General features: G+C 52.4%; 1 protein-coding gene across 2 annotated transcripts in view; it reads left to right on the forward strand.

Annotated features, from left to right (window-relative positions):
* Cacna2d4 (calcium voltage-gated channel auxiliary subunit alpha2delta 4) overlaps positions 1-24,611 on the forward strand; it is a 109,279-nt gene extending 84,668 nt beyond the window's left edge. Inside the window, exons 27-38 of one of the 2 annotated variants that reach the window (XM_048787712.1) lie at positions 7,269-7,330; positions 8,759-8,803; positions 9,040-9,102; positions 16,846-16,916; positions 17,347-17,422; positions 17,940-17,992; positions 18,233-18,285; positions 18,593-18,613; positions 21,071-21,188; positions 22,613-22,725; positions 22,909-22,991; positions 23,765-24,611. In XM_048787712.1, coding sequence (XP_048643669.1) covers positions 7,269-7,330; positions 8,759-8,803; positions 9,040-9,102; positions 16,846-16,916; positions 17,347-17,422; positions 17,940-17,992; positions 18,233-18,285; positions 18,593-18,613; positions 21,071-21,188; positions 22,613-22,725; positions 22,909-22,991; positions 23,765-23,869 — 863 coding nt within the window. In that variant the 3' untranslated portion in view covers positions 23,870-24,611. The remainder of the gene's footprint in view (positions 1-7,268; positions 7,331-8,758; positions 8,804-9,039; positions 9,103-16,845; positions 16,917-17,346; positions 17,423-17,939; positions 17,993-18,232; positions 18,286-18,592; positions 18,614-21,070; positions 21,189-22,612; positions 22,726-22,908; positions 22,992-23,764) is intronic. The other variant, XM_048787713.1, reaches the window with a different exon arrangement.
* The last annotated feature ends 1,001 nt before the right edge of the window (positions 24,612-25,612 follow it).

Consider the following 25,612-nt stretch of genomic DNA (forward strand, 5'->3'; position numbering starts at 1 on the left):
CACTGAGGGTACCCCGGGATTCTGAGGCACCAGAGGGCCTTCCACAGTGGGCTGCTGAGCCCCACAAAGCCAGAGGTCATATGACCACACAGAGGTCAGAGAGTTTCAAAGCTATGTCCACCCAGGCCAGGACTACACCAGAGCAGGCAGGCTGGGGACCTTGGGGACTGGCTGGACAGAGCATTCAGGGAACCAGAGGCAAGTTTAGTCCCTGGCCTTTTACCTTGCTCCTCAAGGGTCCTTGCTCTTTATTTCTTTAATATTTTTTATTGTTTCTTTCTGGCTATACCTAACAATCAGATTCATTTTGACAGAATTTAAAAAGCATGGAATATAATTTGACCAAATTCAGTCCCCAGTATTTCCCCTTTCCTCTCCCTCCTCCTTACCCTGTTCCTTTCCCACTGATCTTTCTGCTATTTACTTTTAGATTTATTTATTTATTTTTGGTTGGTGTCTTGTGGATATACATGATGGTGAGATTCACTGTGGTGTATTCATGTATGTGCATAGGAAAGTTAGTGAGATTCATTCCTCTGTTCTTTCCTTATCCAATCTCAGTCCCCTTCATCTAGTCCACTGGTCTTCCTTCTTTTTTGATGAAACCCCCACCCCTGCCCTTTACCCTTTCTCTCCCCCCGCCCCAACCTCTCTCTCTCTCTCTTTCTCCTCCTTATTTTGGGCTAGCTTCATGCTAAGTGGACTAAGCCAGACTCAAAAAGCCAACGGTGGAATGTTTTCTCCAATATGTGGAAGCTAGTTCTTGCTCTTATCCAAAAAGGGGGAGGCCTGCAAAGGGAATAGATGGTAATTCAAGAGCTCAGAGGCCTCTCTCCTAACCAATCAGGACAAAGCAAGTCAGAGAAACTGATATTCCAAGAAGAGGAAGGCGGCTGATCTAAAGGCAAAGTAAGGCAGGGACTAAACCAGAAGAGGAGCCAAGACCTACTTCCCAGCTGGAGCATGGACCCCCCATGTGACACCTTGCCAGTTCTCTGAGAGCCTCCTGGCCAGCAGATGGCTCAGCATGGGGTATATGAGTATCCCCATACTCTTCTTTTGTTTCACCATTAGGACTGGGGCTATGGGTCAAAGACCCTCCTTAACTCAGGATGCCGCACACAATGCTCCTACACCTTTTTTTCTGTCCCCTCTGTCAGGTAACTCCAGGAAGCAGAGGCAGGGCTACTATCCCTGGAGGAGTGGAGAACCTCCTTCACTTCCTGGGAAGTCCCTGCCTCTCACCCTGCACAGGTGTCCCAGGCATCCTGCCCTTCAAGCAAGGCAGGCTCCCATCTCCCCCAAACAGCCCCCAACTCCCCACCTCAGGAAAGCACTGAGCTACAGTGCTCTTCCTGCCCAGGGGCAGCTCCTTTCTTAAAACCTCAACCAGAATGTCACCTCTGCTACCAAGTGTCCCTGCTGATTTCACAGGTCTCAACCTTCTTCTCTCATCTATGGCATTTTCTCCGGGCCACCCTTCTCTTTTGTTCTTTTTCTTTGGTGTTCTTTTTAGTTATACATGCAGTAGAATTCACTCTGATATAATTATCCAAGCATGGAATACATCTTATTCTAATTAGGACCCCATTTTTGTGGATATATGTGATGGTGGGAGTCACTATGGTGTATTCATATAAGTCACAAGAAAATACCTTCACATTCATCCCCCTGCCTTCCATTTCCCTCTCTCCCCTCCCTTCCCTTCATTTCCCTTTGTCCAACCTACTGAACATCTCTCTTCCCCTCTCCCCCCCTTACTGTGGTCCGCTTCCACGTTATCGAGAGGAAGTTGTGAGGTGGCTTTCTGTGGGTGGTTTCTTCTCCTTCCTGTATTGTGTCCTGTTCCAGAAGAGGGACCCTGCCTCCCCCAGTCCATGTCCATGCCAGCACCTCCTTATCAACTGCTCTTAATGTCCAGTAGCTGTTGACTAGGTGATTGGCTCCGCAGCCCTGGGTCTTCTCATTCCTGTCCTATGGAATGAGCAGGTGGACTGAGGTCTTCGGTCTGCCCCTGCCCCCCGCACTCTGTGACACAGGTATTCACTGTGCACCTGCTGGCTCAGGGTTATAGAAGGCGAGCCCCTCCCATCCCACCACCCAGGTCTAGTTGACCCCACAGGCTGGGTTAAGAGGATGAAGCTCAGAGCAGATGCAAGAGCCAGGAGGGAAGAGGGCAAGTCTCTGACTTTTGGAGACCATGGCCCTCCACAAGGGTCATTCTGCACGCGTGAACCATGTATGCACCAGTGTGTGGTCATGTCTGCATACACGTGTGTGGTCATATGTGGGTCATGCCCATGTGTGGGTAGGGCTGTTTTGTTCTCCTGTCCTCATGATGAAGAAGCACTGAGTGCCAGCCAGGACGTGGAGCAAAGACGCACAGCTTGACAGGTCGTCTGCCGCCGATGGCCTTATTGAGGTGATTTGCTAGGTTGCAAGCAGGGCTGAGGCGCAAGAGCAGCACCGTGGAGAGACAGCAAGAGAGGGAAGGCAGGAGGCTGGGCGGGGAGGGGATCCAGGCAGACTGGGGCAGGAGGCTGGGATCTGTCCTCTATCAGGCTATGGCCAATTCCCTGAGAACCAAGGTCAAGGTCAAGGTCTAAAATAGGAGCCACCAGGCACAGGCTCAGAGAAGGTCTCTTCCTACCACCCTGGGGGAAGCCACCTGGAAAGGTCTAGAACTCCCTGTTTTCCCTCACCAAGAGTTCTGCACTCCTCTGCAAACACAGGAACAGCCCAACTCCTGCAGGCTAGCGGGAGGCTCCTAGGGTGGTCTTCTTCCCGGGTGAGGCTTCAGCAAGGACAGAGGACTGAGCTCTCTCTGGGCCTGGGAAGGAAAAGCACCATGTGGTGTGAAGCAGGGTTGGAACAGAAGGATTTGAAATGACTAGAGGCTGAGGCAGGAGGATGGAAGGTTTGAGGTCAGCTCCTGCAATTTAAGGCCCTAAGCAATTTAGCAAGAACCTACCTCAAGACAAAAAGTTAAAAGAGGTGTAGATGGTTAAGTGCCCTTGGATTCAATCTCTTGTACAAAAAAAAGAAGAAGAATTTGAAATCATTAAAGGGAAGGCGTGCACGCCCGTGGGCATGGCAGAGCTGATCCATTGCCAAAGAGATTTCCATGTTCCCTAATCATTATCTTCCCTATCTTCTCTCCTCTATACCAAGTCCTGTTTTCAGCATCTTATAGTTCTTACCAGGAGGAAGTTGTTCTTCATGTCTCACTTAAATCTCCCATTTCATAGTGGATTGCCTCCAAGAAGAAATTCTGAGCACAGCTAAATCTTCAAGATGACAAGTCCATTATCAGCAACAGGGCAGGGCTCAGCAGGGAGGAAGGAGGTCCTGAACCTCAGAGATAAGGGACAGTGAGTCTAGTAGAATTTTGCTTCCAGTCAAGCAGGTGACTCAATTTGATTTTATGTATTTAGCCCAAGAAATATATATGGATCCCCACTATGTGACAGGTATTATACTAGGTGCTCAGAAGGAACTCGATCCTTTTTGCCTGCTGTGTGCTCCATTCCAATGGGAGGTGAGACAGACAAAAACAGATAAATTATGCCATTGAGAAATAAAAAGAATGACAAGACAGAGGATGAATGGTGAAGGGAAGTACTGCTCTATCTGAGGTCAGGGAGGGCTATGCCGGGAGATGACGTTTGAGCTCAGATCTGATGATAAGAAGCCAGCCATGTAGAGTTCAAGGGGAATGGCATTCCAAGGAAAAGGAAGAGTTGATGCAAATGCCCTGGCGTGGGAATAATGTCAACATGTTTGAGGAAGAAAGTGATTCAGGCTGAAATCAGAGACACCTCCCCCCACCCCGCCGCAAGGCTGGCGCATGTAGGATCTTGTAGACCACATTACACAGTAGTTTAGATTTTGTTTTAGGGACAACGGAAGCCATTTAAGCAAAGGAGTGGTGCAATTTGATCTTCAGAAAGATCACTCTCATGGCTAGGTGGAGAGTGGATCATGGAGAGGCCAGAGTGGGAAGCAGGGAGACTTCTTAAAAGCCTATTGCATTAATCCAAGCAGGAGAGAGATTGGCTTGGCCAACAGTGGTAACAGTGGAGATAGGGAGAGGTGGACACAGGGTTCTGGAACCACAGTCAGCTGAACTTGGGTAAACTGAGGGAAAACGATTAGGTTGAGAATGTGTTTTGAAATGGCAAAGTCCCAAGGAGGACCAGGGCTTGGAAGGAAAGCCCGGAGTTTGTTTCTGAGCATGTCAAGGTTGAAATGCCCATGGGTGACCCGGGGGGAGACAACATGTCAGGAGGCAGTTGGAATGTCCTGAATTTTGTGAAGGTTTCCCAGGTGCCAAGGACACAGAGCTTGCTTTGGAGCTGATGGTCCGGCTCAGGAGATGGAACCTGGTGGGGAGAACCTGCTCTGTGCTCCATTCCCACATTTCTGCCCATGAACCCTCAAAACCTGACCTTCATTTGGGAAGAATTGGCCCCCACCTTCTCCGGGCTCCTTGTGTTAAAGTCATACAACTTCTTTCAGCTCAGAAACCTCGTGATTCCGCAAGACTTGGCCCTGAGCCACCTGGGGATAAAGGCAGAGTCTCATTCCAGGAATAATCTGCGACCTCTTTGACCACGGAGTCAAGGATGGGGTCAAATATGCTTCCTTGTTTTAAGCATTGGTACAATTCCCCTCTGACAACGTGTAGAAGGGTCATCATCTTTCACTCAGCCTGTTTCTACAGGAGAAAGAAATCTGTGCAAACGAACATCAAGAGGAGAGGGAGGGCTGCAGCCTTAGGGAGACATGTGAGTGGCAGGAGGGCCCAAGCATCCCTCACCTGCTGGGGTGTACCCCATCTGCGTCCTTTGTCATTGCCATGAGCCAACAAGTGGGTCCCCCATCCCTTCATGCCCAGTCCTGTCAGCCACCTGGACCTTGAAGCAACAAAGAAGTCCCTAAAGAACTCAGATGCTCCCACATCACAGGACCCATCCAAGTTGGCTAGCCAGGAGCGGCCACAAGACTGCCTGGGATTCAAGGGAGCAGAGGGGCCTCTCGGGACATTGGTTTCTTCATCTGCAAATTCAGATTAGCTCTGGCACCACATTGTCCAACAAGATGGCCATCAACTTCATGTGGCTTCTGACGTAGACATAAATTAAAATTAAATAACATTTTAAAAATTCACGTCCTTGGTCTCACTAGACACATTTCAAGTTCTTAGGAATGCAGCTTGTCTCCCGTTTGGGACAGCACCTCCATCATCTTAGAAAGCCCCATTACACAAGGATGCTTCTGAACAAAATATAGTTCCCAAAATATAGTCGCAGGAGCTGCAGTGCAGCATCACCTGGGAACACTCTAGAAATGCAAATTCTCAAGCGCCCCCTGACCCCAGACCTCCCAAATGACAACTCTGAGATGGGGCATAGCAAACCTTCCAGGTGATTCTGATGCACACTGAAGTTTGAAGAACGAGGCTCCAGTCTGGAATAGAGGACTCACCCATCATCTCACTTGATCTCATTCTGCTTTTCTAGGGTAACAATAATCATGACTCATTTTACACCTGGAGAAACAAATCCAGAGATCACAAGCCTGAAAAATTCAGCCTAGAACTCTGGCCCCTTGACCTTTCCCTGGCCTCTCCCCCACCCCATCATCATATTCCTCTGGACTCTTTCCAGACTGAAGATCAAACTGAGGCAACTCTGCACCTTGTGCAGTACTGGAACTCTAGTGCATTGTGGAAGAGCCACCTGGGTACTGAGGAACTCAGGGTGATGGTGATGGAAAATCTCTCCCATGGCCACCGGGTTCACTTGAGAATTTCTCATGCTTGTGGCATAATGGTTGAGAACCCAGATCCGTGTGCACTTTACAAAGGAGAAATACAAAGCTCAGAGTGGAAGAGAGGCTTGCCTGTTCTCTGCAGCCCGGTCTTGACTGTCAGGACTGGAATCCAGGTGCTGAGAGTAGGGAGGTCAAGAACCCAAGGGACAGCTGGGCACGGTGGTGCCCGCCTGTAATTCCAGCAGCTTGGGAGGCTGATTGTGAGTTTGAGGCCAGCCTCAGCAACTGAGCAAGGCCCTAAGCAATTCAGTGAGACCCTGTCTCTAAATAAAATATTTTTAAAAGGCTGGGGATATGACTCAGTAGTTAAGTGTCCCTGGGTTCAATCCCTGATATCAAAAAAAAAAAAAAAACCAACTTAGAGACAGACCCAGGTTAGAGCCCTGGTTCTGTCCTTTTCTAGCTGGGTGACCCAGGCAAGTGATATAACTGCTGCAAAAACCTCTGTTTCCTCTGCTTGGAAAGTCAGAGTAACAGTCCAGGTCTGCTGGAGGGATTAAAGAAGCTTATGCCTGTAAAGTGTCTGACGCATCCTAAGCACCCAAGTCATTTTTATATTGTTATGCCAGACACCAAGAAGTTGTCCTACTTTTAAAATTCTTTTTCTGTTCAGTAGAACCTGACTTTTCTGTCTATTCTTTGGCCCCAAGTTTTCCTGGAGCTCTTTGTCCTGGATTTCTCTGACTGTGTGAGCAGCTGCTTGGGTTCTCCGAGCCGGCTTGGGAATCAAAGAGACAGGGGTGGCCCCGGTACAAGGTGTCATCAAAGGAGTAATATTTGTGCACTGACAGCATCTCTGGTTTCCTGGGAACTGCCTGCAGATCTGGGTAAATCTGATCAGGATTTTCTGCAAGGAGAGTTTTTATCCAATATGGTGAAAATTCTGAGCAGGAATTAGATGTAAGAGGTTGTCAAACCAGGAGTAAGATCTAAGTAACCTTGTCAGGTGCCCAACATAGAATGGACGTGAATTCTAGTCTCACTTTGCCGCATTGGGTCTCCTGATCTTGCACAATGGGCTTGGTCTCTCTGGCCTCCGTTGTTCCATCTGTGAGAAGGGGGGGTAAAGTTCCCAGGGACGTGAGGACAAGTCTGTCCCTACTGTTCTCTGGACTCTTGGAGCCTCGTCTCTCTCCTCTTGGGACATATTCTGGTATTGTTCTTCCCATGGGAAGATAGACACTGCCAGCCTGTCTTCTTTTCTCCCCCCCACCCCTCCCACTCCCCAAGAGCCTCAGATTCACACTCTGCCGTCTGACTCAGCCCTCCATCCGTTCCCTGCCTGCCCGGGTGCTATCCCCCCCCTCAGTTCCTGCTGATGCGTCTTCTCTAACTTGATTCTATTTTTTTCTCTTCACTCTCTCTTCCCTCCACCACCCCCTCCCCAAAAACACCCCCCTGGCCTTGCCCTCCTTCTTCCTGCCTCCCTGCAGCGGTGGGAATCCAAATGAAGGTGGAATTCCTCCAGCGCCAGTTCTGGGCAGCCACAGAGCAGGTAGGTGACCGCTCCTGGCCAGGTCAGGGACAGAAGACACAACAAGCTTTCCCGTGAGGCAGGGCTCTGCTTCTCACCTGCCACCTGGACCCTTCCTCAGCCACCATGGGGTGTCTCCCGGATACTTCCTTCTCTGCTCCCTGTGGCTCCCCCATGTGCAGGCCAGGCCTCCACCTCTGGTCCCTCCTCACCCCAGTGCTCTCTCCCAGTGCAGACCATGGCACCTCTGCTGCCCCAGAGCCTCACAGCCCTGCCCACCCTGCGCTGTCCTCCTCCCTTCCAAGGCCCAGAACCACTGCTGTCTAGGCCCCTGAGAAGCCAGATGCCTGCTGGCCTTGCTCTCCACCTGCCCTCCCCTCTGCCCCACAGAGCACCTGGCCTCAGCCTCTCTGGGCTCCCCAGTCGGCCTTTACCCATTCCTCCTGTGTGAGGCTCCTCTGCTCCCCACTTACTGGCTACTGTGGCCCACCTTGGGCAAGTTTGGGGAGAGCCACCCAGGGACCCAGGGCCACATGGAGCCATCCCAGGAGGCTTCCAGCAATGCCACCAACCCTCTCCCCTCACCAAGCACAGGAGGCCTGTGGGCTGCAGGGGCCAAGGCCACCTTAGAAGAGCCTGCTCGCTGGCCTGGGCAGCTGCCAGCCAGCAAGGGTCTGCTTCTCAGTGCCACACACCTACCACACACACACCTACCACACACACACACCTACCACACACACACACCTACCACACACACACCGTCCTACGCACCACACACACACACCTACCACACACACACCTACCACACACACACCATCCTACGCACCACACACACACACCTACCACACAAACACACCTACCTCACACACACCTACCACACACACACCTACCACACACACACACCTACCACACACACACACCTACCACACACACACCGTCCTACGCACCACACACACGCCACTCGTAGACCCTCTACATGCAATAAACACACCACACACAGCACGCACCACATGTATACCACACATGCATGCTCTCACACACCCCACACATGCCAAACGTACACCCTCCATATACAACACACATGCCACACACACACACACACACACGGTATCGTACAGACACACATACGATGCATACATAGCACACGTATACCACACACAGCATGCTCATATACACACACACGTAGACCCTCCACATAACACACGTACTGTATACACACACCTCACAATAAACACCATACATAGACATGCACACACACATGCACACACACACAAGTATCCTTTAGACACTTCTACCTCTCCCCATATAGCCACACACCACAAATGAACCATATACAATATTCACAAACATACCTACCATGCACACACACACGCACACCCACCACATATGTACAACACACACACACACACACAGCTGTTTGCCACTCGCAGTTTCTCTTCTTCCTTCCAGTGCAGTGCTATGGGTGAGCCATGCCCAAAGAGCTGCAGGGACAGTGTAAGTTCTTCCCAGGTGAAGAGGGTGGGGTGGGAGCTGTGGCCCTCCCCAGGTGCCCTCCATGGGCTAGCTTCCCTCTGTCCCGAGTGCCCTCCTTCCTTCCCGGCAGTGCTGGGCTTCAAAGGGGTAATCTTTTCATCCAACACCAAAGCCAGCCTTCCCAAACCCGAAGGACGGGCAGGAGGAGGAGGTCTGTGGCAGGGTCGGCCATGACCTCCCTTCCGGACTGCCCCCAGGACCTGGACTGCTTCGTCGTGGACAACAATGGCTTCATTCTGATCTCGGAGAGGTCGCAGGAGGTGGGTTGCTGGGGAGCTAGACCTGGGGAGAAAGGGCAGGAGGAAGAATCAAGACCACGAGTAGCTGCCTCAGCCCAAGAGAGGGCTATGGACCCTGCCTCTGAGGGAACTGGGGTGTAGGGTCTGAAGGGCACGGTTCTCCTGAGCCCAGAGTCAACACAGTGAGATTACAACCCTTGGAACACTTCCCACTCAGGTGGTCAGAGCAAATATCACTTCTTTATTTCATCTGTAGCTTACCTGGCCTCCATTGGTTAGGAGGGAAAGTGTTGCCACCACACAGGGATGAGACAGCTCATAAATAAACCCCTTGGGGCCTGCCGGGCGGCACTGCACCATGTTTTCTTTTTTCAGTTGTAGATGGACACAGTATCTTTATTTTATTTGTTTATTTTTTATGAGGCGATGAGGATCAAACCCAGGGCCTTACACGTGCTAGGTGAGCGCTCGACCACGGACCCACACCCCAGCCCATGCACCGTGTTTTCTGAGGGTCATCCATCCACAGTTCTAAGCAGCCCTCTGCTCACCATCTCAATCCCCCATCCCTCCTCCACCCTTTCCACCACCATGGCCCCAGAAGGACTGGGCCTCCCCACCCTGCATTCTTCTCCTTTCTGGACTTCCTTTCTAGAAAATTCTATTCTAGACATCAAACCTGACCCTTAATTTGTTACAGGGGAAGCAAGGAAATGGGCGTGATCTTTTCTTGCCCAACAGCCTGTCTTGCACCCCCCAATCCTCCCTGTGGCCGTGGACCACTCCCTGGACCCTGCATGCGTTCACAAAGGCATATTTGCTGAGCCCCAAATTGGGTCCCCATATTAAATATTTATTTATTCAGGAATCAAACTGAAAAAGAAGCCTATTCAAACCTGAACCAAATCTGAATATATTCACCTGAAGTATTTCCTTGTACCAAGCCCAGAAGTATCCAAATGGCCTCTAAATGAACCTCAGTGGAAGGGATATGGTGTTTGGTTCAGCACGGGGTTTGCCACTTATTCAAAACATGATTTGGGCAAGCAACTTCCATTATCTGTGCCTCAGTTTCCCCCTCAGAAAAATCAGGGTAATGCCTATGGTCCTCTTGAGCCTGACTCTGGGTGCTGGGTACTGGCAGAGCTGCAGGAATTGGAGATGTTGCTGACCCGGGTTAGGGCTGAGGCCATCTCTCTGCCCCTCGAGGCAGCGGTCTGGCCCCACTGGAAGGGGGCTTAAGCCCAAAGAAGGTGTCAGGATATGGCAGGAACCAGAGCCAGAACATCCGAAGGAGACTGAGAAAAGTGGCAACTGAGGAAGAGGAGAAGCCCAAGGGTCTTGGAATCTGATTCCTTAAGGATAGTTTTTAAATGGCCTTCAGCAGCAAGAGTAGTAGAGAGAAATGTGGTTTCCTTGGCTTTCCCCTGGCTGGGGTGGGGCTGGGCCCATGATAGGGATGCTTCGCAGGACCCCTGCTGCTCATTAGCCATTGAGGTCCCCTGGCCACCTCCCTCTGCCTGCCCTTCTTTCCCCTTTTCTTTTTCATGCCTCTTTTTGGCCACGGGGCTCTTCCCTAGCCTGAGCACCAGTCCATCTTAGTATTTCCCACTTGCTCTGACAGAAAAATGGGTGGTGACAGAATTCGAAACCAAGTGGTTAGAACAAGGCTCGGGACCATCTGATGCCCTCAGTCATTCATGTTCTGCTCCCTGCTGCCTGGGCAATCCAGAGCGGCCGTGTAGGTTCTGTGGTACTGGCTTTCGAGGGCCCGAGGATCAAGCCTGGGCCTAAAGAGTTTCAGAGGGTGAAGCCAAGCTGGGACATTGGGATGGAAGGGTGGCAAGGAGAGGAGGGCCACGTCACAGAGACTGTGCTCGACCAGCGATGTTCTCTGTAAAGGGACAGATAGTTCACGTTTGGGGACCACTTAGCTCCGCTTGTGCAGGGAGACAGCAGCCACAGGCGGCGCGTAACAAATGAATGTGGCGTTGTTCCAATAAAATCTTATCCTAGACACTGAAATTCAAATTTCACATAATTTCCATGTGTCATGAAATGTTATTAATCTTTTGATTTTTTAAGAACCATTGAAAATAAACCATTCTTAGATCAAGGACCCACATAAGCCAGCAGTGAGCCAAGTTTGCCCCTTGGGCCCTCATAGGCCAACCCCTGATCTAAAGGCTGCAGGGACCTCCCAGCTAGGCTCTGAAGAGGACACTGCCCAACCCTGGGGCCCACCTCAAGAGACGCTGGCAGGGGCAGAGACACCTCAGCTCACTTGCACAGCTGCTGTTCCCCCAAGGTTGTTAGCCTGAAGCCCTCTCAGCTCCGGGCCATGCAAGTCCCTCCACAGGGCAGCTTACACCACAGAGCAGCCCCTTTATTCAGAGCAGCGAGTGGATGAGCCTGATGGGGGGGGGGTTGCAACGGAGGAGCCACTGGCCTTTGAAACATGATCTCAGAAATGACATCTCATCACTTTCCCATCTTCCATTAGCTAGAAGTCAGTTGCTAAGTCCAGGGTACACTGAACCTCATGTACAGGCGCGACTACCAGGAAGCTGGGGTCACTGTGAACCATTTCAGAATCTTCCACCACAGACTCCTACCCCCTACCAAACCTGCCCCTACCCCCAAACACAAACAAGCCCCTCCTCAATTCATCCCCTCCTCCCCATTCCTCCCCGCTTATCCCTGGAACTCTGAGCACGGTTGGAAGACAGTGCATCAGTGGCTGGGAGCTTGCCTGAGGGCCCCACCCCAGACCCAGGGACTTGTTCAGGCAATCTGTGCTTTAAGGAGCTCACCAGGGAGTGATTCGGAGCGGGATTAGATTTCAGAAGCAGTGCCCAGGCAGCTGCGAGCTGCTGTGGCTGGGGCTTTTCGGCTGGCTGCTCCTGCCTTCCTGGCTGGGTAACGTGCCAGGAGTTTCAGGCTGCTCCTTGTCCCTGCCAAGGTCCATCAAGGGCTTGGGGAGCTAAGCCTGTTGCTGCGTTAGGCGCAAAAGTCCTTCCTAAAGTCCTGCCTAGCCCTTCCTCATCCTGGGTGCTCCTGTCCCAGGGCAGCCATCTGCAGTCTGCCGACCAGCCCAGGGGAGTGACTTGAGGCTCTCTCCTGTTCCTGGTGGAGTTCCAGGCCGGCTATCAGTAGGCCTCTCCAGGCTCAGGGCTCATTCTTTTTTTAAAGGACCAGGACTGACAGGATTATAGCCCTCAATTTGGAGTCTAGAGACAGAGGCACATGACTGGGCCAGGGGAGTGCCAGGGGCTCTGTGAAGCATCATGATGCTTCCAGCGATCTGTCACCGGGGGCCTGGGGATTCAGATTCCTATCATTTGTTTGCGAACAACACTCATCCACAGAGCTTTCAAAATGGTCCTCACAGGGCAACAAAGTCTAGACAATGGGATGCTTCATTCCATCACCTTCCTCTGAGGGACCTGAATTCTCAGAGGCACTGTGCTGTCCTCCTTCCCTCCCTGGCACCTTCTGCCACCACAGATGTGCCTGTCCTGGGCCTGGGCTCCCCCTCTTCTTCCCTGTTCCACAGTCCCCCCCCACCGCCTCTGAGTCTTTGGGGCTCCCCTGTACTCAGCAGCAGCCCCCACACGCCCCCCTACCCCCAGCTTCCCAAATGGCCCTGCCCCACTGAGTGCTTCAGAAGTAAAACCCTGCAACCTCCCGACTAGGCAGAGGCAGGCTCTCTGGTGACCCAAGGCAGTTATCAAGGGACTCTAAAGCTCAGCTCAGCTGCCAGATGAGGAAGGGAGTGAAGGACAATAATCCCTGTGGAAGCCAGGCACAGTAGTTTCACATGCGGTGACACATCTGACCCTCACACCCCTTAAGAGGATACTTGTCCCCATTTTTGAAGAAGAAACTGAGGCTGTCCCTGGGTATAAGGAGGACATGTGGCATTTTTTCCATTCTATCACTAGAGTTGAGACTACCCTTTCTCCCTGGGGACAGGGGACATATGAGCAACAGCCTCACACGACAGGGAGATTAGCCCAGGTCCAGGGGCAACCACCCAACCAGCAGGAATCTAATTAGTTCTGCTTCTTTGCTGCCTAGAGCCCATCTGCTTCCTGCTCCAGGTTCCTGGGTGGTACCTCAAAGGACCTCACCTCCCTCCCAACCTCCCTCCCAGACTCACTGCAGACTTAAACTCAGGGAGCCCCAGGCCCTTTAGATGCATCAGCCCGTGGACTATGACTTATGCATGTGTTACCCCCCGGGAAAGAGGCACCACTGGGCAGCCAGACCCCTCTACAGGGTTGTGCTGTGGGTGCAGCTCCATATTCCACCCCAAGTCCTGAATTGCAAGGTACCCAAAGTTGAAGTGGCACTAATTCACTCCAACAAAAATGAAAAGAGACTACCAGTTAGGAAGTGTGTTCCGCAGTCAAGAATAGAGTCCCCACTGCAGTGGCTTAGGCAAAGCACTGGTTGATTCTTCTCAGAAGACTCAATGAAGCTCCTAGCATGGCTTCCTGGAGTCCCCAGCTGTCCCCACCCTCAAGAGGACAACATTGCTAGGGAAGGTACTGTCTTCTAGTCCATTTCCCAGACAAAGGGGAGTATAACTGGGGGGTTGGGTCAGTGGGGGGCGGTGCCTCTCTGCAGAGTCCTCTCCCTTTAAGTGGATTCCGGAAGTCCTTCTTGTGACTGCTCATGTTCCATTGGCCAGACCTCCGTGCAGGGGCTTCTGGGAAATGTAGTTCTTTTAGCTGAGCACATAGCTAGCATTGTTAAAGTCAGGCTACCTTACTAAATAAGGAGAAGAAAATGGACACCTTCTGCTGAATGACATATTCTGGGAAACAGAATTGTTTATTTGCAGAGGTGGATACATTTTTTCCAATGTCCAGGATACATTGGTCAGAGACCTGGCTTCTCAGAAAAAAATGTTTGAACAACTGGTTACTGATGAATAAGGCTAGAATTAGGAAAGAGACTAAGATAGGCTTGTAGTAATTTTGGCCAGCCTCATCAGGAGCCTGGTCTCCACCCCACTACCCTGTCCCAGGAAGCAGGAGACTCAGGTCATTCATTCATTCCCTCTCATTCCTTCAGCAAATATGGATAATAAACATAAAGCCCCTGCAGGCTGGGGAGGGAGGTCAGAGGTGGGTCTCTGCCCCTAGGATCTTGCTGTCCAGTGATGGAGGTTCGATGCATACACAATAACTAGAGTAGAAAAGAGCAAACCCAGCTGAGAGGACACTCAAGCTGGAGGGATCAGGAAGAACTTCATCTGGCCTTACTGCTGGATCTTGAAGAGCAGCAGGATTTGGATGCCTCTTGCCTTCCCATGTGTTTGTCCCTGGCCTGGAATTCCCTTGATTCCTCTCTGTTGTCCCCTGCTTTATCCACTTCCTCTTCAGTGATGCCTGTCCCCGTCAGGCCTCCTAATCTGAACAAAAGGACACTCACTTGTTTATACCACCACCAGAGGCACTGGTCATCAGCTGTACTCTATGACAGCGAATGTGCCCTTGTCTGTCCAAACTGGTCTGTGCTCTTGGTTATTGTCCATTTCTTTCATTTTTGCATTGTACCCTCCTAATGAGTAAGCATCTTGTGACTGAAAGGTGGTCAGGCATTCAGGTCAAGAGACAGCAGAGCTCAGGCAAGTCTTTGCCTCCAGCTCTAGTTTTTCTCCTGTTTGCTTCTGTCATTAACCTGTCAGTTTCTGAGATCATGATTTTGGCATTCATTTTTAGTGGCTTGTATCATTACATGTTAATTTTATAAGTGAGTTATTTCCAAACAAAGAATACCATAGAAACTGGGTATGGCAGCACATACCTGTAGTCTCCCCAATTTGGGAGGCTGAGGCAGGAGGATTGCAAGTTCAAGACCAGCCAGGGTAACTTAATGAGACCCTGTCCCAAAATTAAAAAAAAAAAAATTAAATGGCTGGAACAGTAGCTCAGTGGGAGAGCACCCTGGCTTCAATACCCAGTACCAAAAAAAGAAAAAGAAAGAAAATAAAGAGAATAAAGAAAAAGAGGGGAAGAAGAAAGGAAGGAAGGAGGGAAGGAAGGAAGAAAGGCAGGCAAGCAGGCTGGCTGGCTGTAGGATGCAAGGGCTATATTTTCTTATTTATTTCCAATTTACAAAATGACATTCCCTGACCTTATCCCAGTTTTCAAAGTGGCCCCATTTGCAGGCTAAATATTAAGGGAGCATCCCTGAGGTTGTCATCCAATATGGCAGCAGCAACTCTTATTTGGAAGAGAATTTCTCTGCTGAGCTGGTGCACAGGAGCCCTGCATTCCCACTGACCTTTGTTTCCAATTAATCTTGTTCCTTAAGAAGGGTTACCGGAGGCTCCCCAGTTATGCAGCGCAGGCCCTGCCTGGGTTCCTGGACGATACTGGCTCTCCTTGAGGTCAGCCAGGCCCGAGCCCCTCCATCTGTGCCAGGGTGGAGTTTCCTGGTATCGGAAGCCATAACACCTGTCACTGTTCTAGGTGTTTCATAGAGTGTGCTGGCTATGGAGGAAATTCCACAGAAGCAGGGACTCTAGGTGTGATGGGGGTCCTGCCACGGCCTGGCCTGCTCTCCTCCTCACTTCTCGCCCCTCCTTCAGTTGACCCAGTTTTCTCCTCCAAGCCATCTCCTGTCACCTCCAGCCAAAGTGTGACCCCATGGAAGTGCTCCCCTCACAAAGGCCTGGGAAGGCCAGCCAGGCCCATGAGCCAAGAAAGCACTCTGCCAAGAACCTGATGTGGCCATGGGCTCAGGCTCCCACCTCCCTTCCCTGCCCAAGTTCCACACTGTGCCCAGGTACCAGGCACCGTGGGGAACTGAGAGACATGGACCCTGACCCCGAACAGTTTTCCATGCAATGGAGGCCTAAGACGACCGGATATACCCCAGGCAGGGTGACAACAGAACTAGGACATGCAGCCACATGTTGCTGAAGTGCTTCTCAGAGGAGGAAGAGAAGGAAAATTCCTTGATAAGAGGACTGAGAAAGGGTAATTGAGGCAGAGACAACGAACGGCCCATTGGGCACACCCACGTTCATGTAATGACAGCTGCCACTCACTGTGAGCCACCGTATGGCACACATTATTCCCAGTCTAAACCTGAATTCCAATCAAATCCAAGGCCAGCCACCAAGCTCTTTCCACCCTGCCATGCTGAGAAGAGCAGAATCCAGAGGCCAGAGAAGGCTGGAGCCAGGCACTAGGGGTGGGTTTGGAGGTCAGGGGCAAGCCTGGCTTCTCAACTAAAGCCCCGGGGCTTTGCTGCCCTGGGGGGTGCTGCGGGGCCACCGTCATGGGTGCCCCCCAGACACGGTTGATTTGAAAGGAGAGAGGGAGAGGAGGATCCCTCCTTCCCTCCCTTCTTTCCTTCCTAGATAATGGAGAGTGTGACAAAACCCAGGTTGTGTCTGAGGAGACTGTTCTGGCAGCACACTGGGGACTGGGAGAGGGCACAGTCAGGGTAAAGGGGGCAGCTCTGAGAGGACCAGGGTCAGGGTAGGCTGTGTCTATGGAGTCCAGAAATGAATGACAATCTGGGTCCGGTGGCAGATTCCTATAATCCCAGCAGCTTGGGAGGCTGAGGCAGGAGGATCCTGAGTTCAAAGCCAGCCTCAGCAACAGCGATGCACTAGGCAATTCAGTGAGGCCCTGTCTCTAAATAAATAAAATACAAACTAGGGCTGGGGATGTGGCTCAGTGGGCTTGCTCATCTGCTTGCTCTCTTTCTCTCCTCTCTCTCTCTCTCTCTCCCTCACAGACGGGAAGATTTCTGGGGGAGGTGGACGGCGCTGTCATGACCCAGCTGCTCAACATGGGGGTGTTCAACCAGTAAGTGGGGCACAGAGCCGATATTCAGCAAACCAGCCAGATCTCGGCATCTGAACTCCAAAACCCTCAGTGACAGCTCCAAAGAGTCCCAGAAGGAATTTTTCAGGATCCAGGGGCTCAACATGAGGCAAAGAGGGGGATATGGCCACGTGGACATTCCTAGGAGGGACCCTCCATCCCCAGCTCAGCACTAGAGGGAAAGCCATCCAGCTAAAGGAGCAAGCCACGGGCTGCTCTTTTCTTGCAGCCATTTAAAGTGCAAAGGCAGCGTTTCAGAACATGCCCAGTCCATGTCTGCTGTCCTAACTCAGGCACCGTCATGGATCCTGGTGAACGCAAGCTCTTCTACGACGATGCCCATCCCGCCTCCGGCAGGGGCAGGGCGTGGCAGGGGTTCTTGGCCTCAGTCCACCTTGGTTCTGATTTTCAGGGTGACTATGTATGACTACCAGGCCATGTGCAAGCTTCCGGATCACCACCACAGCGCAGCCCAGCCCCTGGTCAGCGTGAGTGACCTTCTCTCCCCCACATGTACATCCTCTGCCTTGTCCTCCAAAGAGGTCACCTGGACATTTCCCACCCAGCTGCAGGCCATCAGGCCCCAGGGCTAACTCTTTATTTTCCCCCCTTTTGGTACCAGGGATTGGACCCAAGGGTCCTTACCCACTGAGCTACGTCCCCAGCCTTTTTTATATATTTTATTTAGAGACAGTGTCTGTCCCCCACCTCAATGCCCAGTGCTCCACAAAAATCTTCAGGGATCCTTGGTGAACAAGCCCATCAGGGTGAGACTTGACCAGCCTTATGGAAAGCCACTTCTAACCCTGCCAGAGATGTCTGACCCACAAAGGCAATGCCCACCTAAGTCAGCTTTGTGATGCTTCCTCTGCAAGGAGGGGAGGGGGTGTCGGTCAGGAGGGTGCTGAGGCAGCCGCCGATCTGGTCCAAGGGCAGCTGAGAGGAGCAAGTGCTCTCCCCTTGGACCTGCTGCAAAAGGTGTGTCCTTTCTCTCCCCGACTCCAGCCAATCTCTGCCCTGCTGATGGCAACCAAGTGGCTGATGAGTGAGCTCTTGCTGTGAGTGGGGCTTGAGGTGGGGGCTGGGAGAGGCCTTCATGTGCGTGTAGCTCATGTGGGGATCCTTTGAGCAAGAGGCTGCTGAGGAGGTGAAGGAGGGCGGGGCCCCGGGTGTGTATGGCATCCCCTCACTAAGGCTGCTCCTAGCAGGACCTCTGTTCACCCAGAGAGCTCCAGCCCTCTTAGGGACCAGGAGGGGAGGGTGGGTAGGTCCCCAAGACTCAGTTTTGTGTCTGGCAGGCTCCTGCTGGAGTGGAGTGCCTGGGGCTCCTGGCATGACAGAGTGGCAGAGGGTGAGTACCGGGACAGGACGGCGTAGCAGGTGGGTTTTGGTCAGCTCATTGGACGCCTTTGGCCGTGGGTGGGTGAGAGGGCGGCGCGGCTCTAAGGCATTCGTCATTCATCATTTCATCTTGCCTGGCCTTCTCTCATCGTCTCCCCTCACTCCTGGGTCCCTCACCTCTCTGTGTGACACCACATCATCTTGGGACACCACCCCTCCATGTGACATCACACCACCCTGTGATATCCTGCCCTCGTGTGACGTCATGCCATGTGCTGTGCCATGTCCACCCTGTGCCGGGCCCACACCCCGGACAGCCAAAACTGTCTTCCATCACTGTAAGTAGCATCATCTGGGCAGATCCTGGCGGCCACTTGGGCTGGGGAGCGGAGAAGGGCCTGCCCTCAACCCTACACTCCAGGAACCATCCCAAGAAGGGCTGAGTGCTCTTCATCCTGGGACACCCCTGACTCGGGGACCCCAAGTCCCTTATCCAGTTGCAGGCACCATTCCTGGGGACCCAGATCTCATCCCACAGAGCATGGTCCTGCTGCAGGGAACATAAGAGACTCCAGGAGGAGAAGAGGGTGTGGTCCAGTGGCCCTGACCAAGTGCAGCTGGGTGGCCACCAGGTCTCCCCAGGCACTCCAGCCCAGGGTCCATCAGCCTCATCAGTGCTCTGGGTTCCAGAGAGTGGTCACCAGGAGGCCCTGAGGATGACACCCTTCCCATGACCTTGTGTCTGAGGACAGAGTCCCCCAGAGGCAGTGGCATGGTGAGAGGGTCCTGACAGAGTGAGGAAGAGCTTCTCTCACCTGGTGTGAGGCTCGCTCACCACGGCCCAGGAGAGGAGGAGCCCAGCTTGAATGTGAGAGCAGACAGATGTGCTGTCCCTCGGGGGGCTCAGAGCTCCCCCGACCACACAAGGCCACCTCCTGTTAGCAGGATTCGCTCCACTTGTCCATGTTAAAAGGACCTTTTCCAGGGGGCTCTGGAACTTCCCTGTTGCCTGGGCAGCTCCTCAGCCCGGCCCCGTCTTTTTCTCAACGTTAAGCTTCGTGATAAGGAACAGTGTCCATGGCTGTCCTCTCTCTGGTTTGCTCCTCCCTCTCCCTTTCCTGCTGCCCCCTGGGGCTGGCTGCCTCTGGCCCAGGAGATGACCTCTGACCTGGGGTCACATTTCCACGTTCCCTGCCATGTTTCCAGGCCGCTTTAGGAGGCCCCAGGCACACTCATAACAGGACTGCTCTGGGGACAGTCACTTGACATTGGTGACAGGAGCCAGGAACCATGTATCACAGCCCATTTAGAAACGGCTCCCTCTTCTCTCTGCCAAGAACAGAGGACCTCATTATGGGGTGGGGATGCAACCTCTGTCATCTGGCAAGCTGAGGACGGTCCCTTCCTTTGCTTGCTCAGAGCTTCACTTCTTCAGGACAGCTTTTCCTGGAACCTAAGGCCCCAGCCAGGAGTAATGTGACCTTGGGGAAGCCGCCCCGTCCTATTATTGTTGTGGCTGTGAGCAGTGTTATCACTGACATGCTTCACCCACCAAAGTGGCTCAGGTGACAGGCAGACAGGCCCAGCGCTGAGTCAGTACCCCACAGGAGGAGAAGAATCAGGTCCAGAGACTTCCAGGGCCACCCAGCTCCCTCCTTGGAGGTTCAGCTCAGAAAGGAGCCTGAGCGGATGTTTCCGGTCCCTGAGGACTCTTCTCCTTGCCGACTGGCTTCAAAGTCTGGAGGAAACTTCTGGGTCCAGGAGTTAGGGAGACCAACGGCCCTCCTGCTAACCCTTAGTAGGAGCCCCTGTCCCAGCTCCACCTGTGTCCACCCACCTGCCCCACCTATTTCACCCCTAGTCTGAGAAGCAAAGGAAATGCCTGTGACAGAGAAATAGGAGTGCTGCTTCCAGCTCTGGGCCTGAGCAGGCCTGCTCTGCTCTCCCCTCCTCTGCAGGAGCTGCCTAGTCTCCAGGGCCCCTGTCTTGTCTTAGTGAACTAAGGGGCTTCACACTCAACTGATATCCACCAAGGAGCCCCAACATCCAGGAGCTGGGCCTCCAGGCTCAGGTGGCCTTGGGTGCAGAGATCTGTCCCTCCCTTTACTGCTCAGTAGCAGGAGCTGGGGCCTGGTAGCAGGGGTGGGCCGGCAGGGCCTGGCCTATCTAGGAGCTGCCCTTGCATGGCGTTTTAGCTACCTGAGAGTTGGACACAGGTGTGTCCACAAGGGAGGGGTCAGGTCTCAGAATGAAGGGACCACAATCCACCCACCAAGCCACCCCTCCTGCTTCACCTCGCCTCGTGAAGGAGGGTGGGCCCCGGGTGTGTATGGCATCCCCTCACTAAGGCTGCTCCTAGCAGGACCTCTGCTCACCCAGGGCCCTCCAGCAGGGACGAGGGACGGTGCCTGGAGGGGAGAGGATGCAAAACAGGGGTGCACCAGGTCCCTCTCAGGAACCTTTGAGATGGGGCACTTCTCACCCCCAGCTTATGATGAGGATGTAGGCCTCCAAAGAGAGAATATGGCTTCCTCAAGGTCAGGAGCTAGTGTGACACTCATATCCGAGTTCCACGGTCCCCGACACCCAGGCTGCTTCAATTATTCTCCGTTCTCCCCACCTCCCCGTCCTGCACAGTCCCGAGACCTTTCTATCCAGAGAGCATCTGCAATGGACCAGGAGTAGGGGCTCACCGTGGTTGAAGTGTTGAGGGCCTCTGCAGCCACCCATGAGGTGTTAAGGCCCTCAGGAGGCTGTGGGGCCCTTCCTCACAGAGGCACCTCTGTCCACTGCAGCCCACAAGCATAAGAAGCAGGAGCTGCTGCATCCCTGCGACACAGAGTACCCCGTGTTTGTGCACCAGACAGCCATCCAGGAGACCAACGGCATCATCCAGTGTGGGGCCTGCCAGAAGTAAGACCCCCTGGGCAACTTGACCTGTCCCCAGCTCCCACTCCTGGCAAGATAGCCCCCAGCCTGAGGCCCCACAGCCAGGATTCCACAGCCTCCCTCAGGGACCTCTGCAATCTTCATCCCTTACGCTGAGGCACAGGTCAGCCCACAGCGGGGCCATGCACTCAACGCCACAGATCTGAAAAAAGAAGCAACAAATAAACCTAGGTCTGCCCTAGAATATGTCTTTGCAGAGAAGAGGGTCCTAGACCGGCCTTCTCACTGCTGTCCCTGTCTGTGGTGTGTCCTACCCCCAGGCCAGAGCCTCCGGGCAGGAGCCCCTCAGTCTTGCTCCAGGGTCAAGACCCCTAGATCCCACCAGCCCTGGCCCAAGAAGGCAGGGAGGCCACCAGAGGGTGGGTTTTCTGTTCCCAAACCTCAGAGGACACCCCCACACACCCCCAGGGATTTCTGCCCTGGGTCAGAGGAATGGCCTCCTCCAGGCTGTGAAAGCTAGACTTCCTGTTCCCCAGGGACCGCCCAGCTGTCCCTTAGACAGCCAGACCCAAGCTAACTATTGTAGTGTAAAGCCTCGTATGTTGGCCTCTGACAAATTCAGTTTCCATCTCTTCCTACTACGTAATGTTAGGCAAGATTTTGACCACACAAAGCAGTTTTCTTGGAACAATTTCTGTTTTGTGCATTTATCTCAAAGCTTTGCTGTAGGGACAGAGTCGATGGGGATATGTAAAGCAAGTGCTTTCCAGTAGACAGACTTGAGTTTAAAAACTGGCTCTGCTACACCCTCGCTGTGAAACCTTGGGAAAATCACTTCTCCTAGGCTCCATTTTGTCCTCTACCACACAGGGCCATATAAACCTCACAGAGTGCTGTGAAGGCTAAGCGTATACATATGTGTATATACGCATACAAATGTGTCTGTATGACATCACTGGCCCCTAGGAAACGCTCAGTGAATGGCAGTTGTCCTTGTTATGTAACGCCCTGGGACCTTGTGCCTACCTGGCTTTCCCAGTCATTCCCCTCTGTCCTCAGACCTCCTGAGCTGTGCGGTGGCATTGTGCCACCTAGTGGCCCATCCTTGCACTGCACTTCCCCATATACCCCAAGCAAGAGTAGCCCTACAGCCCAATCTGTTCAGGAGCATCCTAGTGTCCCTGCAAACATTAACAACTCCTTCCTCACCTTCTCCATCTTCTAGGAAAGGACAGATGTAACTTTGAAAGCTATGGTAAAGTAAGTCAGTAGGGCTGGGTCATTGGTCCCGGGCTATTCCGCCCAGGATCCAACATGCGTTTCTGCCCCTTCCCCTGTGCCCCTACTTTCACACTCCGAGCCTCCAGTTCTCTCCTCAGAGACCTTCTCATGGTGGCTGCCGTGCCTGCCTGGGGAAGCCCTTGACCTCCGCCCCCTCTTTGCTGCAGGATATTTGTGATGCAGCAGATTCCCAAGACCAACCTGCTCCTGCTGGTGACAGATCCCACCTGTGACTGCAGTGTCTTCCCACCAGTCCTGCAGAAGGCCACAGAAGTCAAATATATCCTTCCCATTCTCCAGGATACGTGGGATGGGGAGGGTGGGCTCAGATGTCACTGAGGGCTCAGATTTTGAGGGCTGAGGCCAGCCTTCCTTCCTCCCCTATCCTTGGAAGCTGGGCCCACCAGGGGCAGGTTTTTCTAGGGGTTCAGAGCGGTTGACCTTGACCTTGTGAGTTCTATACATAATGCCTCTGTCAAGTGTAACAGGATGCGCTCTCAGAAGCCCCGCCGGAGACCAGATTCCTGCCATGCCTTTCATCCAGAGGTGCGAGGCTGGGTGGGCTGTGGCATGGGTTTTGGTCTTTGTCCCACATTCTCTGCCAAGTGTGTGTGCTCTTGTAGATGCCAGCATATCTGGACACTGATGAATACAACCGTACACGTGCATCTCACTGGGAAGTATTCATACCTGTGCATTCATATTTATATCATGTGAAATGGGGACACAACAAGGGGTCTTTGTACAGTTCCTGGCACAGAACTCCTAAAACCCCTGTAACTTCCTGGGTGACATGAGTGAGAAGGACATCTTTTGTTACAACACTTGGCCTAAGTCCCTGGGTTCCTGACACAATGCTTCTAAGACCTTTGGAATAAGAGTGATTTGTGTTCTAATGAGATGACTGGTGTCTGGGACCCGTAGGTCCTGCATGGGGCCTGGTCACCAGAAAGACCAAGGCATATTAGAGAGTTGGGACTTCAGCCGCATCCCCTGACTTCTGGGCAAGGGATGGGGATTGGAGATGGAGTTGCCACCAGTGGCCAATGACTTCATCGATTATGCTACATAAGGAACCCACCATGAAACCCCTAAGCAACAGGGTCGGGAGACCTGATCTCAGCTTCCAGTGAGTGTGCAGCCTCTACTTTTCCCCTGAAAGGTCTAAGAAAGATGGCGGCTTTACTTTCTGAAACTTCCTTCTCTCTCAGGATTTGAGTCCCTTTAGTCCCAGAGACCCCTGCCCATCCTTGCCCCTCTGGATGGGAAGGTGCCTCTGCTGTAGATACCGCCCTTTCACCTCTGCTCTGGGTTCACAGGAGAACGCTCAGGACTGTGGCGGCGCCTCGGACACGTCAGCCTGGCTCCCCCTGCTCCTGCTGCCTCTGGGTGCCTGGGTGCTGCCACTTCAGCTTCTGCGGTGACACTCACTGCAAGGGGAACCTTCCAGAGACATTCTAAGAAGTTAGCCTCTGGTGTGGGATGCAGTTCACTACAGATGGATTACCTCCCGGGCCTGTGCTCATCCTGGGCTAATGGTCCCTGCTTCCAGAGATTGCTGGAAGAACAAGAGAACAAAGCCCCAGATGCCATTTTCCAAAGACCCTCCAGGGTGCCTGGTACCGTTCACCCAGGCTCTGTGGACATCCTGCTATGCTTCGTCTCTTCTCTTCAGGAGTCCAGCATGAGCCAGACTTAGACCAAGACAAAAGAGTTAGTTCCACCTATTCTGCAGATCAGACCTGTTTCTAATGAAGCAGGCTGATCTTCAGAACCCACGGACCTACAGGTGCTGAGCAGGAGGAGCCGAGTAAGGCCAAGGGCAGGGAGGAGACTGAGGCAAGAGCATGCCTGGCTGAAACAGGAGGATGGAGCATTTCCTAGATGCTGCTAGGGTGTGTGTGTGTGTGTGTGTGTGTGTGTGTGTGTGTGTGAGAGAGAGAGAGAGAGAGAGAGAGAGAGAGAGAGAGAAATAGTAAAAAGAAAGACCAAGAACAGGATAGGAATATGTATCAAACCCTTTTAGGAAACTATCAACATGCCTGTGTGTGATGTCTTCAGACTGTTGCTGCTGAAGAACTTCTGAAAAATTTGTTTGCTTGTTTGTTTCTTTTTAAAAATTCCTAGCTAAAGGAAATTTTGCATCTAATAAAAAGTCAGGCTGGACGCAGAGCCACATGCCTGTAATCCTAGCAGCTTGGGAGGATGAGGCAGGAGGATTGCAAACTCGAGACCAAACTCAGCAACTTAGCAAGGCCCTAAAGACTCAGAGAGACTCTGCCTCAAAATAAAACATTTAAAAAGGGGTTGGGGATGTGATTCTGTGGTAAAGTGCCCCTGTATTCAATTCCAGGTACAAATAAAGTAAAATAAAACAGGCTGAGCTCTGCAGCTGCTGCATGGGACAATGATGTACTTGCAGGTGTGGAGGCAGGAATTGGGGCCACCAAACTGAGGTCTCAGTGTGATCCACAGACCTTCACAGAGGCATGGTGAGATATCTCCTGAGCATCAACTCCAGACTCCCCAAGAGGTCCAGGTCCTGGTCATGGGCATCTGCTGGCCAGGGATCTACAAAAAAAAAATTACTTGATTTTGTCCCAAATCCTTGAAGGTGGAACTTTGGGGAACATTTCAGTGTACAAAGCAGAGTCCACTGGTAAGGCAGCTGCATCTGGAAACACCCCTCACACACAGTTATACACACATCTCCCCAGGGTCCCGACATCTTGGAGCTTCCTCTACTCCAAATCTGAATCCCAAGAGGCAGCAGACTTTGTTGTTGTTGTTGTTTTAATATTTTTTAGTTGTAAATGGACACAATACTTTTATTTTATTTATTTACTTTTATGTGGTGCTGAGGATTGAACCCAGTGCCCCATACGTGTGAGGCAAGTGCTCTGCTGCTGAGCCACAACCCCAGCCCAAGGCAGCAGACTTTGTTATAGGAGCAATAATATGAGCAGAACCCATGTAGAAATTCTGGGGTGCCTCAGATCCTTGAAGTTAAAACAATCTCAGATGAGAAGGCCCGGCCCAGCCCCACAAGAATTGGTGTGGCTTACACACAGGAACTCAGAGGTCACTTCTTCCCTATCCTCCACAACCCTCTGCTGGCCCAGTTTCCCACCAGCAAACAGCTCCAATTTCCCTCTAAGGCAGGCCAA

This window comes from Marmota marmota, unplaced genomic scaffold (genome assembly GCF_001458135.2).
Source record: "Marmota marmota marmota unplaced genomic scaffold, marMar, whole genome shotgun sequence".
Taxonomy (NCBI): Eukaryota; Metazoa; Chordata; class Mammalia; order Rodentia; family Sciuridae; genus Marmota; species Marmota marmota.